The sequence below is a fragment of the Paralichthys olivaceus genome, chromosome 2 (genome assembly GCF_024713975.1).
Source record: "Paralichthys olivaceus isolate ysfri-2021 chromosome 2, ASM2471397v2, whole genome shotgun sequence".
Lineage (NCBI taxonomy): Eukaryota > Metazoa > Chordata > Actinopteri > Pleuronectiformes > Paralichthyidae > Paralichthys > Paralichthys olivaceus.
In genome coordinates, this window is record NC_091094.1 from 2,791,753 (window position 1) to 2,808,953 (window position 17,201).

At 41.7% G+C, this 17,201-nt stretch overlaps 1 protein-coding gene and 1 non-coding gene across 4 annotated transcripts; one reads left to right on the forward strand and one right to left on the reverse strand.

Annotated features, from left to right (window-relative positions):
• Window positions 1–369: 369 nt before the first annotated feature.
• On the forward strand, window positions 370–6,150 carry LOC109644647 (gamma-glutamyl hydrolase-like). 3 transcript variants are annotated; one of them, XM_020110080.2, is made up of 9 exons: window positions 370–512; window positions 2,621–2,735; window positions 3,175–3,225; window positions 3,347–3,431; window positions 4,178–4,316; window positions 4,688–4,794; window positions 5,162–5,252; window positions 5,491–5,628; window positions 5,922–6,150. In XM_020110080.2, the coding sequence occupies exons 1-9, from the start codon at window positions 392–394 to the stop codon at window positions 6,041–6,043; spliced, it is 969 nt and encodes a 322-aa protein (XP_019965639.2). In that variant the 5' UTR covers window positions 370–391; the 3' UTR covers window positions 6,044–6,150. The 3 variants fall into 3 exon arrangements, with proteins under 3 accessions (XP_019965639.2, XP_069387608.1, XP_069387609.1); XM_069531507.1 differs by having other exon boundaries at window positions 3,347–3,368; XM_069531508.1 differs by lacking the exons at window positions 5,162–5,252; window positions 5,491–5,628; window positions 5,922–6,150 and adding an exon at window positions 4,919–5,155.
• On the reverse strand, window positions 4,932–5,003 carry trnat-cgu (transfer RNA threonine (anticodon CGU)). Its single transcript has one exon. It is a non-coding gene; the product is annotated as a tRNA-Thr (tRNA).
• Window positions 6,151–17,201: the final 11,051 nt, after the last annotated feature.

Genomic DNA, 17,201 nt, shown 5'->3' on the forward strand with positions numbered 1-17,201 from the left:
CTCTTAAAAGAGAGTGTTCACTCCTGTACTTGGAGCTGTCCACTTGAGATCAGATCACAAAATGAACGTGTGGATACCAGGTGACTACAGAGTTGAAAGGAAACCACATTAACACACAATTAAAGGCATGAATGGGGATTGAACCCACGATTATTGTTTTACAAGACCAACGCCTTACCACTTGCCCCCCAAAATAAGTCCTTGACAGCAATCAGCGTTGATCATCCTTACAAACAAAAAACTGGTGGAGCAGGTGGTGCTAAGTCATGAAAAAAGAAAAAAAGAAAAACCTTTTCCTACCCAGTCTGTACTCCCCCGATTTACTGTCAAAGAACAAATAGTGAAGGTCCCTCCTCTAGTGATGAAACAGTTATTAACATCATGTCATGACATGCGGCACTTCCCAGCTCCAGCTTTGCTCGTGCTGCCAGCTGTAGCTCTGCCCACAACTCTGGCTTGTTCTCTCTGGTGTGGAGCGATGAACCAGCCGCTCAACAGCCGACCCATCATCGGTAAGACTCGGCTTCACGCGTGTGTCCTTGCAGGGAGTGGTGATGGATTCTGTTGGTTCTTATGTGATTTAACATGGAGAGAAGGATTGTGTGTGTGTGTGTGTGTGTGTCTGTGTGTGTGTGTGTGTGTGTGTGTGTGTGTGCGTGTGTTTGTGTGTGTGTTAATATCTTACTATTATGTCATAATTTGATTTACCACTATAGTCAATGCACATTATATAATTTTGGGTCCTCGGGAGGTTTCTCTTATTTTGATCCTCACACAAGTGGAGCAGGAAGTGTAATATCACCCAGTAACTACAATGGAATGTGGTTGAACTTGATATATGTTAGTGATACAGATACAGATACAGAGTCCCATTTACAGCATTAAACGTCCAGTGTGTAAGATTTATGTGAAAGGATCTATTGGCAGAAATTTAATGTAGAATAATCCTCATGATGTTTTCACTTGTTCGTTTGATCTAAATTGTATGAATTGTAGTTTTCTTTACCCCAGAAAAGGCCCTTTATATTTAAATACTTTATATTTACGTAGAGGGGACCCTCTCTATGGCGGCCATCATGTTTTTTACATTAGTCCAGACTGGACAAACCAAACACCTTTTGAGTTTTTATGACAATTAAAGTCTACCACAGGTTCCTTTTCACTTTTGGAAGGAGAGGGTGAGGTGAGGGGTGTTCAGCTGCAACATGAAATTTCAACACTTGATATCACTAAATTCTACAACCTGTACCTTTAGGTTTTACGTTTTGTCTGTACAGTCTTTACCTCATTTGTATTTTCAAAGTGTTTAATTGACTGAAACCAGGTGAATATGTAGGTTTAAATGAAGCGATGGCCCCCTACCCATATTAATACTCATATTCCTCGAAGCACAGGCAGAGGTGCAGGAGTTGCAGCACTCTTTGAATCCGACCTATGTATCGACCCTTGACCGAAAAATAGTTATTACTTGTTTGAAAATCTTATAATCAGTCTCATCCCTCCAAGCCTGAAATCACATAAACCAGTTCATCTAGTTGTCTAGTTACCTGCCCCTTACTCTTCTTAGAACAGATATAATCATTGTAGTAGGTGATCTCAACATTCATGTAGATGAACTTTAGATTCAACTCTAAAAACTTACTAATGCGCTTTTCATGGCATCAGATGATGGGGTTGTCTCTGTACTCGTCCTCTTGGATCTTTGTGCAGCGTTTGTCATGTAGGGAATTAAGGAACGGCACTCGACTGGTTAAAATCATATATATCAGATAGATTTCATTTTCACATTTGTTAATGTTCACAATGATTCCTTCATGCACACACAAGTTGGTCATGGAGTTCCACAAGGTTCTGTCTTTGGACTTCTGGTTCTAGAATCTGTAAGAGTAGAACTGGAGGGCTCCCACTCTGGGTTCGGGAGGCAGACACCATCTCTACATTTAAGGTTAAACTTAAAATGTTCCTTTTCAATAAAGCCTATAGTTAGTTCTGGATCAGGTGACTCTTGAACCAGCCCTTAGTTCTGCTGCAATAGGTCAAGACTACCGGGGGAACTCCCATCATCCACTGAGCACTTCTCGTTGTATTGTTATTATTATTATTAACAATAATACTTATTATTTATTAATTATTATATTCATTGTTGCTGCTGTGATTAATAATCAATAACTTCTTTGCACTGTTAACGTTTTTATTATAACTAGTCAGAGGTGATACCTGATGGTGCACAAGATTCCTGGTCTCTTTCTTTCCCCCTCTCTTCCCCACTATCACTATAACTCCCTCTCCTCTTTTCCACCCATCACTCCTCTCCTCCCAATTTTTCCCTGCTCACCCCAACTGGTCAAGGCAGATGGCCGCCCACATTGACTCTGGTTCAGAGGTTTCTTCCAGTAAACGAGGGAGTTTTTCTCTCTCTTCAGTGATGCTCTATTTGTCTTTCCATGGTGTTTGTCTAAATAACAGAGCGACACGTGTCTTTGAGCGTTTGCTCTCGGCTTTGATGTTACACACTATTCCCAGGTACTAACTGTCACCACAAACACAAACACCCGACACCAACAACACTTCTAACGCCTCAGGCTGATTCACAATGTTAACCCTCTCATGTCCTCTGTAGGTGTGTTAGCACAGGAAGCATGTAAAGAACAACGGACTACTGCGGGCTCATCCTACATCGCTGCCTCCTATGTGAAGTTCCTGGAGTCAGCAGGGGCCAGAGTCGTACCTGTCAGGTATAACAATTGAGAGATGTATGACTTGACTCTTTGCCAGAGGGTTCACGCAACATGTCTGGAATTGCAACATCTGAAACTGACATTCAACAAAGTGAGAAGTAGAATGAAAAGAATCAGCTCATCCAAATATTAATTTGGAGGGGTAAGGCTAAAGACTACTGGGGAAATGTTATTCTTGTTCTTACAGAGCATTTTTCTCTGATAAGAAACAAACTGATTCAAAAAAGTTTAATGAATGTTTCGTCTGGCAAAGAAGAGCAGAGAAGTATTTTGAGCAAGTTTCTGTGGGCGGAGTCTGTTCAAATGGGAAGGCTGAAAAAATATATGCCATAAATATTTCACTGCAGTTGGAATAATGTTGACTTTATATCAAAACATCATCAGTGATGATGGTTAATTGGTTTTTTTGGCCTTGATTTGTTTTTCTATCCATCAGAGTAAATCTCACAGAAGAAGAATATACCGAGATATTCAACTCAATAAACGGGTGAGTTAAACACTGTTTACTCTGCGTATGTCAGGAGTGTAGATGCTCCTAATTGTTATGTCTGATGTGAAATCTTCTTCAATCATATTTGTACACATGTGAAGTGTTTCGGTCTTCACAGGTTGGTGCTGCCAGGAGGAGAGGTGTGTCCGCAGACGTCACTGTACAGTCGAACCGCCAGGATTTTTTACAACTTGGCTCTGACGGTGAAACAATTTGACTTGTAGAACAGTGTTGATTTAAGATCAAGTGACATCTTATACCGATTAGATTAAAGTTGTTTTCATTCTAATCTCATTAGACAGGTTTAGCACAGTGTGCAGATGAATCACTGTTTCTCCAGTTGTTCCAAGGCCTCTGAACAGTTTCCTCCTTTGAGGTGAGGGTTACAATCAGAGCCTCAACCTCGTTATCACCACTGAATCCTTCCTTCTGCAAGCAAATATGCATTTAGCTTTTTCCACTGTTTCACGAATTGCAAACCTTCCCTTCTTTTTTATTGTGCATTTGTTTGACTTGTTTATAGTTGACATGTAATCTGATAATCCATGCTGTTAAGCCATTTCTGTTCTTTCCCCATAGGCAGCATTCTTTGCGGAAGAATCCGCTCCCTCATTCCTTAACAGTTTTAGATGAGATCACATTATTTCAAGTCTTTCCGTAACTTGATTCATGGTTCTGAGGATGTCGCTCATTATTAACAGTTCAGAGAAGCTAGATAATTAAAACATATCCTGGGTATGTTCATATTACAGGCCTCTGGTCTTAAGAACATTTTAAGAAGGTGAAATGTAACTGTAGAGGGAGGATCCTTTGTGTGAAAATGTGAGTTAAAAATAGCTTTGTAAATAAAGGATAGAGCTGCCAGCATCAAATCATCATGAAATCATAAAATGAAATCCCACCTCCTTCATCTTAACCTTCTCTCTCCTCCGTCTCTCCTCCTCTGCAGGCCAACGATGCTTCAGACTATTTCCCCATCTGGGGATCTTGCCTGGGCTTTCAGCAGCTGACCTTCTTAACAGCGAAAGAAAACCTGCTCACACCCACTGACACCCAGGCTGTGGCTCTGCCTCTCAACCTGACACAAAGTAATGTCCACTGTCCTCTGCTCTGTTAGCCTCCTCACATCATGACGGTTTTCTTCTCTTCCCTTCTCTAACAAGTGGGACTTCACACGTCCTCCCTGAAGTTAATGCCTGTTGCTTTAGATTTGGTTTATAGCACTTTTCACTTGTTTTCTTGCAGAATTTTAGTTCATTTTTAAACAGCTGTGGGATTTCTCTTATAGGAATCCTACTGGAGTTTTAAGTTCTTTAAACTCTACGAGTGATGACATTAAGTTTAAGGAACCTGGGCTGTCACTCACTGACTCCAGTCATAATGTCCAGCATCAATCATGTTAAAGTCAAATATGTAACAGCTCCTCCTGCCTCACCACAAATCTGTGTCCGTCTTAAAGAGGCCTATTCCAGCCGTCTGTTTCAGAGTTTCCCCGAAGATGTGCTGAGGTCTCTGGCCGAGGAAAGCCTCGCTCCCCACTTCCACAAGTTTGGTCTTTCCACCAAGGTATTTCCTACCTCTTTATCCTTAGATATAGAAGGTTTAATCTCAACTTTTCTAGTACATGTAGTTGTGGTATTGTGGTAAAATATTGCTTAAGACAACATGAGAATGTATCTCTTCATTGCAGATTACACGTTTAAAGGCATGGATGGGGATTGAACCTATGATCTTTGGTTTACGAGACCAACGCCTTTCCACTTGGCCACCATGCCACACCTTTTTACTTGTTATAGAGTCGCAATAGGCCCTCCACATTGAATAGACATCATTTTATTCACCACTAATCAGTTATTAGGTTCAATCGTCTTTTAACATTGTTAATAATTGCAAAAGGAGAAAAGTATATTGATGTTAAATCTGTGAATTTCAGAACTACAGCGAAAATGCCAGGCTGAAGAAGTTTTACAAGGTCCTGTCCACTAACCACGATGGGAAGACAGAATTCATCTCCACTATGGAAGGTACCTTTCCTTGGGGGACACTCAACTTGTGTGATGAGTGTTTGCTGAACAATGAATCAACAATAACACAATAATTTCAACATTTTGATTATGATGTTTAATGATGATGTAGAAATGATGAATCAGATTAACTGACGAGGGCAGCGATCACATTTTCATTATTCTCTACAAATACTGACTGTAATGTTTCAGTGTGTGAGCAAGTCTGTCTGCTGACAGTGTCTCTGGTTGTTTCCAGCCTACCGGTACCCATTTTATGCACTTCAGTGGCATCCGGAGAAAACCCAGTTTGAGTGGATCGATAAGCCGGGGATGATTCACTCCAGCTCTGCAATAAGAGCCGCCTTCTACTCTGCCAGCTTCTTCGTCTCTGAAGGTAACGTGTGGGATCCACAATATATCCAGATCTCGATGGCATCACTGGAATAATTTCTTCTTCACTGCATTTGTAACATGAGAATATAACTCCGCCCATTTCAGTCCCATCACGTGATCGATAAGGAGACACACATTCTCAAATTTAGTCCCAGACTCGTTTATGAAACTGATTATGATGAAGATTATCCACTGAACATTTTCTTATGCAGCTAAATCAGTTATCAATCAAATAAATCACTATATTCTACCTTTTCTGTCTTTTGTTCACTTCCTTTCCTTTTCCCCTTACAGCCAGGAAGAGCAACCACCGTTTCCCGAGTCTGGAGGAGGAAGAGAGAGCGCTCATCTACAACTTCTGTCCCCGCTTCATGGGCTCGAGCAACATCTTCATTCAGAACTATTACTTTGATTAATGGACGTGAGGAACATTTTCAACCTGACATCTACCTGAGAGCCTCAAACCTCAAACAAAAACCTCAACAATGAGCCACTTGAGATCATTTATTCAGAATTTTTTTTTTTAATACATCCATAAGATACTGTGCCTAAACACATTCATTTACATTTTGAAATCATGAAAACAAATTAGAATCAGATTTAAGTTTTACAGTCAATTAAGTTCTTCAATTTACTGCCACGTCATGTTAATCCTATATTTTCCCACAATAAACATAACTCAACATGGAAACTGCAGGTCTGCTGCAAGTCTTCTTTCAAAACAATGCTTAAGACTTTGCTGTTTGCCACATTCATCAGTGACCCCCTGTGTTCAGTCACTAGAGGTGCAGTGTAACAATCCCACGCTAACTTCATCAAATTAACTCACACACTCCAACAGACATTCACCTTCCAATACTCATTTTACACCCTCTCTCTCTCTTTAACGCACACACACCAAAGTGTCCTCACCTTGTAAGTCACAAGGGTATAATTACTAATACACACAGAATGTAGTTTTACTTGTCTCTCCAGCAGTGTATGCGTATAAGAACCGTTTACAACATGATTAATGTGGGAGGAGCTGCTGACATGATACAGCAAGTCAAGCTGAATAAGCAAACAGCTTTTAAAGTTGAATGTGTGAGTCCACGGAAGAGTTGAAGTTTACAAAAAACCCAAAGAAGAGACGGGGCATGTTCTTGGTTTCTGTGCATCTTTGTCCCTCGAGGAAACAATAAAGCATCAGAAAACATCGGAGGGGCAGAGTCACTCAGTGCAGTGGCACTGCTAAGGGGGGCCGGGGGGGGGGCACCTTAATGCAGTAAAGGCTGTAATCAGAGTGAATGAATGTGAATTCAGTGTGGAGAGCAAAGATTTACTGTTGTAGTCTGAACATTGAATTGAACAACACATTTTGTAAATTACAGCACACTTATAATAACAGTAATAATAATAATTTAGACACTATCCAAAGCTATGTGAAGGTCCCGCCTCTAGTCATCACAGTCGACGATAACCTAATTCTAAACCTTCAAATAATAGACTTTCGTGTGAAAATGTGGAAGGAATCTGTATATAACCAGCAGTAATTATTTAACCAGAACTAATTAGACTTAATTCATCCTGTAGGAAATTCTTGTGCCAGTTTGCTTCGAGATTACAGTCGCAACAATAAATAACACAGTAAACTCAACATGATATAGTGAACAAACCCCTGAGTGAAGATAAGGGGAAATAAGGTATATAGTGTATTGTAAATGAAATAAAAATATTAAGTGTATACAGAGTAATGCTGAACCAGTGTCTAATAGAAATAACACGAGAAATGAGAATTAAATGAGTAAAAAGTAGTATCGCACACAAGTGGTAATACTGCACATGGAAAAGTAAAACAGAATAATATTGCATTAGTTATATTCAGATACATTTGCCAAATGCTCATTAGAGAATACTTTGTGACTTTGGGAACTGAACCTTGTTCTTGACATTTACTGTAGATGCCACCAAAACACTTTAACTTCTGTTTCTCGTGAATAAAGGTTAGACGAGGTTTCTTAACTGAGAAGGTGACTCGTCCTTATAAGGCGAGCAGGAAGTGCGTTATCGTCACATCCCACCAACGCAGTGTGTCACCTCCTCAGGTGTTACCTGTTTGTTTGGGCAGCAGATTACCAACATGAGAGTCAGGACAAGTCGTGGAGAAGTGACACATATGTCTTCGGGGGTTTACTCTAGGCTTTGAGGTTACACACTGTTACCAGAAACTACACACAACACATGACACCAACCACCAACCTGAGTCAGTCAGACCACAACCTGTAAGTTTCAGTCTGAGTCACAATGTTTGTTTCACAAACAGCAGCAGATGCCGGTTCAGTAAAGAAACTTCTTGATCCACCATCACTTTCCTCTACGGGGGTCGATGCAACTTCTCTCTGCATAGATCCATGTGATATTTGTGTATGTGCGTTGACTGTCTCCTGTCCTCTGTAGTTGTGCTGGCACAGGAAAGAAAGTTTGGTCAGGACTCATCTTACATCGCTGCCTCCTATGTGAAGTTCCTGGAGTCAGCCGGGGCCAGAGTCGTACCTGTCAGGATAGAACAATTAAGAGATTCATGACGTCACTCTTTGCCAGAGGGGGTCAGTTTTCTGGCTTGTTCCTGGATTCAGATCTCAAATGCATTATTTTCTGTTTTCTCCTCTTTTAAATGAATCATTTACTTTGACACAACATGTGAATTACAACAAAAATAAATTGTTGTGATGTGCATGATTAGTTTCAGCACAAATCTGAATGGGAGGAAGCGAAACGACACACATGCTCTACATGCTCAACACATTAGATGTGTTTTTGTTATCCAGCTTAACTCTGGGTTTTCTTATCCTGCGCTTAATGTGTTCACGTGATAGAGACGTGAACGTCTTCATTTTCAACATGAAAAAGAACCTGTGGCAGCTTCAGTTGTCATAACAACTCAAAAGGTTTAGTTTGTCCAGTCCGGACTACTGTAAAAAACATGGCTGCCTCCGTAGAGAGGACCCACTCCTGATGCAAATATAAAGTATTTAAATAGAAAGGAAGAAAACAATTAGCACAAATTAAATCAAACACATTCAATTTCTGACAATCGATTCATTTCATCAAAATCTTACACAAATGGGAGGCCTGTAAATATATAAGGTTTAGATTTTAATTGGAATTTATCCAACTGCAGTTTGAGTTTATATCAAAACAGCAAACAGTGATGACGGTTAATTGGTTTTGGCCTTAATTAGTTTTTCTACCCATCAGAGTAAATCAGTCAGTAGTCCGTCAGTTTCTTTATTTCGATCCAATCATGCAGGTTTAGCAGAGTGTGCAGAGTAAAAACTGTTTCTCCAGTTGTTCCCAGGTCTCTGATTTTTTTTTCTCTTTGGGGTGAGTGTTACCTCAACCTCATTATCACCACTAAACTTCCTTCTGCATGCAAAATTACATTTTACTATTTCCACTGTGTTGGACTGACTTGATTATAAATGATATGTAATCTGATAATCCATGTTGTTAAGTCATTTCTGTTCTTTCCCCATGGGCAGCATTCTTTACTGGTACCCAAATAAAACCCACCTCACAGTCTTTTCTATTAATTTGACATAACACATGTCGTTGAATGGTCTGGTTTATAGTCTTCTACCTACCAAAGTGACCTTAACATTCCCATCACACCACATTTGATATGAACTCTGCAGTTTCAGATGAGGTCACATTATTTCAAGTCTCTCAGGAACTTTATTCATGGTTCTGAGGATGTCGCTCATCAATTACGACTCCATCTCTTTTGTAGTACAGGTTTATCAGGACTGGCGATGTTAGATTCAGAAAAGAAAGAATATGGAAACATATCCTGCTCTTAAGAACATTATAAGAAGGTAAGATGATCCTTTAAGTGAAAATGTGAAACAGTTTGAGATGGAATCATCATGAAAGGTTGAAAACCTCCCCCCTCTCTCCTGCTCTGCAGCTCAATGATGCTTCAGACTATTCGCCTGTCTGGGCTTTCAGCAGCTGAGTGGCTCTGCCTCTCAACCTTAGACAAGGTGCTCTCTATTAGCAAACTCATCCTTCCACTTTGACACTTTTCGGTTTTAGAGAAAATTAAATATTTGTGAACAGATGAGATTCATTTTTTCATTAGACAGCTGATGTGGGATTCTTTTTTATAGAATCCTGCTGGAAAAATATCTGTAAAAGCAAACAATCCTGATCAAACCCCAGATTCAAAAAGTACTTGTGTTTAATCCACAGTCTCCTCACTCATGGTGTTGAGTGTTGTATGTTGTGGGCGGATCAAATGCAAATGAGACACACCATCACACTTAGTGGTGTAATCAATTTGAAAGTTTAATTTTAAGTTCTACTAAGTTTTCTGCAGCTACAGTTGTGGCATTAAACTCTACGAGTGATGACATTAAGTTTAAGGAACCTGGGCTGTCACTCACTGACTCCAGTCATAATGTCCAGCTACAAACATGTTAAAGTCAAATATGTAACAGCTCCTCCTGCCTCACCACAAATCTGTGTCCGTCCTGCAGAGGCCTATTCCAGCCGTCTGTTTCAGAGTTTCCACAAAGATGTGCTGAGGCTTCTGACCAGTGGAGTCTTTCCACCAAGGTATTTCCTACTGCTCCTCAATCAGTTTTGATTGAAATTAGGGTTAGGGATCAAGATATTCTTCAATAACTTTTTTTCTGAAGGTCATAGAGACTTGGAAGTTGGTTCTATCGCCACTAATGTGGCTATGCCCGATCCATTGGGACCATCCCCGAGCTTCTATGACCTTCGGAAATGGTGAAACCACCAAATCTATTAAAAAAAGTACAAGATATTTTTGAATAACTTTTTTTCTGAAAGTCATAGAGACTTGGGCTTTTCAGGATTGATAAAGGGTAGCCTGCCACGCAACCACACCGAATTTCAGCACGTTGCGAGCAAGCAGCGCAGAGTTATTCACCCTATGGTGAATATGGGTTAGAGTTGCCATTAGGGTTAGGGTTGTGATTAGGGTTAGGGTTAGGGTTAGGGTTAGGGAGGAGTACCCGTTGGAGATAAAGATATTCTTCCATAACTTTTTTTCTGTAGGTCATAGAGACTTGGAAGTTGGTTCCATCTCCACTAATGTGGGTATGCCCGATCCATTGGTACCTCCCCCGAGCTTCTACGACCTTTGGAAGGGGTAGGGTGAGGGTTGTGATTAGTGTTTGCTTTTTGGGTTGTGATTAGGGTTAGGGTTAGGGTTAGGGTTAGGGAGGAGTACCCGTTGGAGATAAAGATATTCTTCCATAACTTTTTTTCTGTAGGTCATAGAGACTTGGAAGTTGGTTCCATCTCCACTAATGTGGGTATGCCCGATCCATTGGTACCACCCCCGAGCTTCTACGACCTTTGGAAGGGGTAGGGTTAGGGTTGTGATTAGTGTTTGCTTTTTGGGTTGTGATTAGGGTTAGGGTTAGGGTTAGGGTTAGGGAGGAGTACCCGTTGGAGATAAAGATATTCTTCCATAACTTTTTTTCTGTAGGTCATAGAGACTTGGAAGTTGGTTCCATCTCCACTAATGTGGGTATGCCCGATCCATTGGTACCACCCGCGAGCTTCTACGACCTTCGGAAATGGTGAAACCACCAAATCTATTAAAAAAAGTACAAGATATTTTTGAATAACTTTTTTTCTGAAAGTCATAGAGACTTGGGCTTTTCAGGATTGATAAAGGGTAGCCTGCCACGCAACCACACCGAATTTCAGCACGTTGCGAGCAAGCAGCGCAGAGTTATTCACCCTATGGTGAATATGGGTTAGAGTTGCCATTAGGGTTAGGGTTAGGGTTGTGACTAGGGTTAGGGTTAGGGTTAGGGTTAGGGAGGAGTACCCGTTGGAGATAAAGATATTCTTCCATAACTTTTTTTCTGTAGGTCATAGAGACTTGGAAGTTGGTTCCATCTCCACTAATGTGGCTATGCCCGATCCATTGGTACCACCCCCGAGCTTCTACGCCCTTTGGAAGGGGTAGGGTTAGGGTTGTGATTAGTGTTTGCTTTTTGGGTTGTGATTAGGGTTAGGGTTAGGGATGAAAACCTATAGGAGTTCAAGATATTCTTCCATAACTTTTTTTCTGAAGGTCATAGAGACTTGGAAGTTGGTTCCATCTCCACTAATGTGGCTATGCCCGATCCATTGGGACCATCCCCGAGCTTCTATGACCTTCGGAAATGGTGAAACCACCAAATCTATTAAAAAAAGTACAAGATATTTTTGAATAACTTTTTTTCTGAAAGTCATAGAGACTTGGGCTTTTCAGGATTGATAAAGGGTAGCCTGCCACGCAACCACACCGAATTTCAGCACGTTGCGAGCAAGCAGCGCAGAGTTATTCACCCTATGGTGAATATGGGTTAGAGTTGACATTAGGGTTAGGGTTGTGATTAGGGTTAGGGTTAGGGTTAGGGTTAGGGAGGAGTACCCGTTGGAGATAAAGATATTCTTCCATAACTTTTTTTCTGTAGGTCATAGAGACTTGTAAGTTGGTTCCATCTCCACTAATGTGGGTATGCCCGATCCATTGGTACCACCCCCGAGCTTCTACGACCTTTGGAAGGGGTAGGGTTAGGGTTGTGATTAGTGTTTGCTTTTTGGGTTGTGATTAGGGTTAGGGTTAGGGAGGAGTACCCGTTGGAGATAAAGATATTCTTCCATAACTTTTTTTCTGTAGGTCATAGAGAGTTGGAAGTTGGTTCCATCTCCACTAATGTGGGTATGCCCGATCCATTGGTACCACCCCCGAGCTTCTACGACCTTCGGAAATGGTGAAACCACCAAATCTATTAAAAAAAGTACAAGATATTTTTGAATAACTTTTTTTCTGAAAGTCATAGAGACTTGGGCTTTTCAGGATTGATAAAGGGTAGCCTGCCACGCAACCACACCGAATTTCAGCACGTTGCGAGCAAGCAGCGCAGAGTTATTCACCCTATGGTGAATATGGGTTAGAGTTGCCATTAGGGTTAGGGTTAGGGTTGTGACTAGGGTTAGGGTTAGGGTTAGGGTTAGGGAGGAGTACCCGTTGGAGATAAAGATATTCTTCCATAACTTTTTTTCTGTAGGTCATAGAGACTTGGAAGTTGGTTCCATCTCCACTAATGTGGCTATGCCCGATCCATTGGTACCACCCCCGAGCTTCTACGCCCTTTGGAAGGGGTAGGGTTAGGGTTGTGATTAGTGTTTGCTTTTTGGGTTGTGATTAGGGTTAGGGTTAGGGATGAAAACCTATAGGAGTTCAAGATATTCTTCCATAACTTTTTTTCTGAAGGTCATAGAGACTTGGAAGTTGGTTCCATCTCCACTAATGTGGCTATGCCCGATCCATTGGGACCATCCCCGAGCTTCTATGACCATCGGAAATGGTGAAACCACCAAATCTATTAAAAAAAGTACAAGATATTTTTGAATAACTTTTTTTCTGAAAGTCATAGAGACTTGGGCTTTTCAGGATTGATAAAGGGTAGCCTGCCACGCAACCACACCGAATTTCAGCACGTTGCGAGCAAGCAGCGCAGAGTTATTCACCCTATGGTGAATATGGGTTAGAGTTGCCATTAGGGTTAGGGTTGTGATTAGGGTTAGGGTTAGGGTTAGGGTTAGGGTTAGGGTTGTGATTAGGGTTAGGGTTAGGGTTAGGGAGGAGTACCCGTTGGAGATAAAGATATTCTTCCATAACTTTTTTTCTGTAGGTCATAGAGACTTGGAAGTTGGTTCCATCTCCACTAATGTGGGTATGCCCGATCCATTGGTACCACCCCCGAGCTTCTACGACCTTTGGAAGGGGTAGGGTTAGGGTTGTGATTAGTGTTTGCTTTTTGGGTTGTGATTAGGGTTAGGGTTAGGAATGAAAACCTATAGGAGTTCAAGATATTCTTCCATAACTTTTTTTCTGAAGGTCATAGAGACTTGGAAGTTGGTTCCATCTCCACTAATGTGGCTATGCCCGATCCATTGGGACCATCCCCGAGCTTCTATGACCTTCGGAAATGGTGAAACCACCAAATCTATTAAAAAAAGTACAAGATATTTTTGAATAACTTTTTTTCTGAAAGTCATAGAGACTTGGGCTTTTCAGGATTGATAAAGGGTAGCCTGCCACGCAACCACACCGAATTTCAGCACGTTGCGAGCAAGCAGCGCAGAGTTATTCACCCTATGGTGAATATGGGTTAGAGTTGCCATTAGGGTTAGGGTTGTGATTAGGGTTAGGGTTAGGGTTAGGGTTAGGGAGGAGTACCCGTTGGAGATAAAGATATTCTTCCATAACTTTTTTTCTGTAGGTCATAGAGACTTGGAAGTTGGTTCCATCTCCACTAATGTGGGTATGCCCGATCCATTGGTACCACCCCCGAGCTTCTACGACCTTTGGAAGGGGTAGGGTTAGGGTTGTGATTAGTGTTTGCTTTTTGGGTTGTGATTAGGGTTAGGGTTAGGGAGGAGTACCCGTTGGAGATAAAGATATTCTTCCATAACTTTTTTTCTGTAGGTCATAGAGAGTTGGAAGTTGGTTCCATCTCCACTAATGTGGGTATGCCCGATCCATTGGTACCACCCCCGAGCTTCTACGACCTTTGGAAGGGGTAGGGTTAGGGTTGTGATTAGTGTTTGCTTTTTGGGTTGTGATTAGGGTTAGGGTTAGGGTTAGGGTTAGGGAGGAGTACCCGTTGGAGATAAAGATATTCTTACATAACTTTTTTTCTGTAGGTCATAGAGAGTTGGAAGTTGGTTCCATCTCCACTAATGTGGGTATGCCCGATCCATTGGTACCACCCCCGAGCTTCTACGACCTTTGGAAGGGGTAGGGTTAGGGTTGTGATTAGTGTTTGCTTTTTGGGTTGTGATTAGGGTTAGGGTTAGGAATGAAAACCTATAGGAGTTCAAGATATTCTTCCATAACTTTTTTTCTGAAGGTCATAGAGACTTGGAAGTTGGTTCCATCTCCACTAATGTGGCTATGCCCGATCCATTGGGACCATCCCCGAGCTTCTATGACCTTCGGAAATGGTGAAACCACCAAATCTATTAAAAAAAGTACAAGATATTTTTGAATAACTTTTTTTCTGAAAGTCATAGAGACTTGGGCTTTTCAGGATTGATAAAGGGTAGCCTGCCACGCAACCACACCGAATTTCAGCACGTTGCGAGCAAGCAGCGCAGAGTTATTCACCCTATGGTGAATATGGGTTAGAGTTGCCATTAGGGTTAGGGTTGTGATTAGGGTTAGGGTTAGGGTTAGGGTTAGGGAGGAGTACCCGTTGGAGATAAAGATATTCTTCCATAACTTTTTTTCTGTAGGTCATAGAGACTTGGAAGTTGGTTCCATCTCCACTAATGTGGGTATGCCCGATCCATTGGTACCACCCCCGAGCTTCTACGACCTTTGGAAGGGGTAGGGTTAGGGTTGTGATTAGTGTTTGCTTTTTGGGTTGTGATTAGGGTTAGGGTTAGGGAGGAGTACCCGTTGGAGATAAAGATATTCTTCCATAACTTTTTTTCTGTAGGTCATAGAGAGTTGGAAGTTGGTTCCATCTCCACTAATGTGGGTATGCCCGATCCATTGGTACCACCCCCGAGCTTCTACGACCTTTGGAAGGGGTAGGGTTAGGGTTGTGATTAGTGTTTGCTTTTTGGGTTGTGATTAGGGTTAGGGTTAGGGTTAGGGTTAGGGAGGAGTACCCGTTGGAGATAAAGATATTCTTACATAACTTTTTTTCTGTAGGTCATAGAGAGTTGGAAGTTGGTTCCATCTCCACTAATGTGGGTATGCCCGATCCATTGGTACCACCCCCGAGCTTCTACGACCTTCGGAAATGGTGAAACCACCAAATCTATTAAAAAAAGTACAAGATATTTTTGAATAACTTTTTTTCTGAAAGTCATAGAGACTTGGGCTTTTCAGGATTGATAAAGGGTAGCCTGCCACGCAACCACACCGAATTTCAGCACGTTGCGAGCAAGCAGCGCAGAGTTATTCACCCTATGGTGAATATGGGTTAGAGTTGCCATTAGGGTTAGGGTTAGGGTTGTGACTAGGGTTAGGGTTAGGGTTAGGGTTAGGGTTAGGGAGGAGTACCCGTTGGAGATAAAGATATTCTTCCATAACTTTTTTTCTGTAGGTCATAGAGACTTGGAAGTTGGTTCCATCTCCACTAATGTGGCTATGCCCGATCCATTGGTACCACCCCCGAGCTTCTACGCCCTTTGGAAGGGGTAGGGTTAGGGTTGTGATTAGTGTTTGCTTTTTGGGTTGTGATTAGGGTTAGGGTTAGGGATGAAAACCTATAGGAGTTCAAGATATTCTTCCATAACTTTTTTTCTGAAGGTCATAGAGATTTGGAAGTTGGTTCCATCTCCACTAATGTGGCTATGCCCGATCCATTGGGACCATCCCCGAGCTTCTATGACCTTCGGAAATGGTGAAACCACCAAATCTATTAAAAAAAGTACAAGATATTTTTGAATAACTTTTTTTCTGAAAGTCATAGAGACTTGGGCTTTTCAGGATTGATAAAGGGTAGCCTGCCACACAACCACACCAAATTTCAGCACGTTGCGAGCAAGCAGCGCAGAGTTATTCACCCTATGGTGAATATGGGTTAGAGTTGCCATTAGGGTTAGGGTTAGGGTTAGGGTTGTGATTAGGGTTAGGGTTAGGGTTAGGGAGGAGTACCCGTTGGAGATAAAGATATTCTTCCATAACTTTTTTTCTGTAGGTCATAGAGACTTGGAAGTTGGTTCCATCTCCACTAATGTGGGTATGCCCGATCCATTGGTACCACCCCCGAGCTTCTACGACCTTTGGAAGGGGTAGGGTTAGGGTTGTGATTAGTGTTTGCTTTTTGGGTTGTGATTAGGGTTAGGGTTAGGAATGAAAACCTATAGGAGTTCAAGATATTCTTCCATAACTTTTTTTCTGAAGGTCATAGAGACTTGGAAGTTGGTTCCATCTCCACTAATGTGGCTATGCCCGATCCATTGGGACCATCCCCGAGCTTCTATGACCTTCGGAAATGGTGAAACCACCAAATCTATTAAAAAAAGTACAAGATATTTTTGAATAACTTTTTTTCTGAAAGTCATAGAGACTTGGGCTTTTCAGGATTGATAAAGGGTAGCCTGCCACGCAACCACACCGAATTTCAGCACGTTGCGAGCAAGCAGCGCAGAGTTATTCACCCTATGGTGAATATGGGTTAGAGTTGCCATTAGGGTTAGGGTTGTGATTAGGGTTAGGGTTAGGGTTAGGGTTAGGGAGGAGTACCCGTTGGAGATAAAGATATTCTTCCATAACTTTTTTTCTGTAGGTCATAGAGACTTGGAAGTTGGTTCCATCTCCACTAATGTGGGTATGCCCGATCCATTGGTACCACCCCCGAGCTTCTACGACCTTTGGAAGGGGTAGGGTTAGGGTTGTGATTAGTGTTTGCTTTTTGGGTTGTGATTAGGGTTAGGGTTAGGGAGGAGTACCCGTTGGAGATAAAGATATTCTTCCATAACTTTTTTTCTGTAGGTCATAGAGAGTTGGAAGTTGGTTCCATCTCCACTAATGTGGGTATG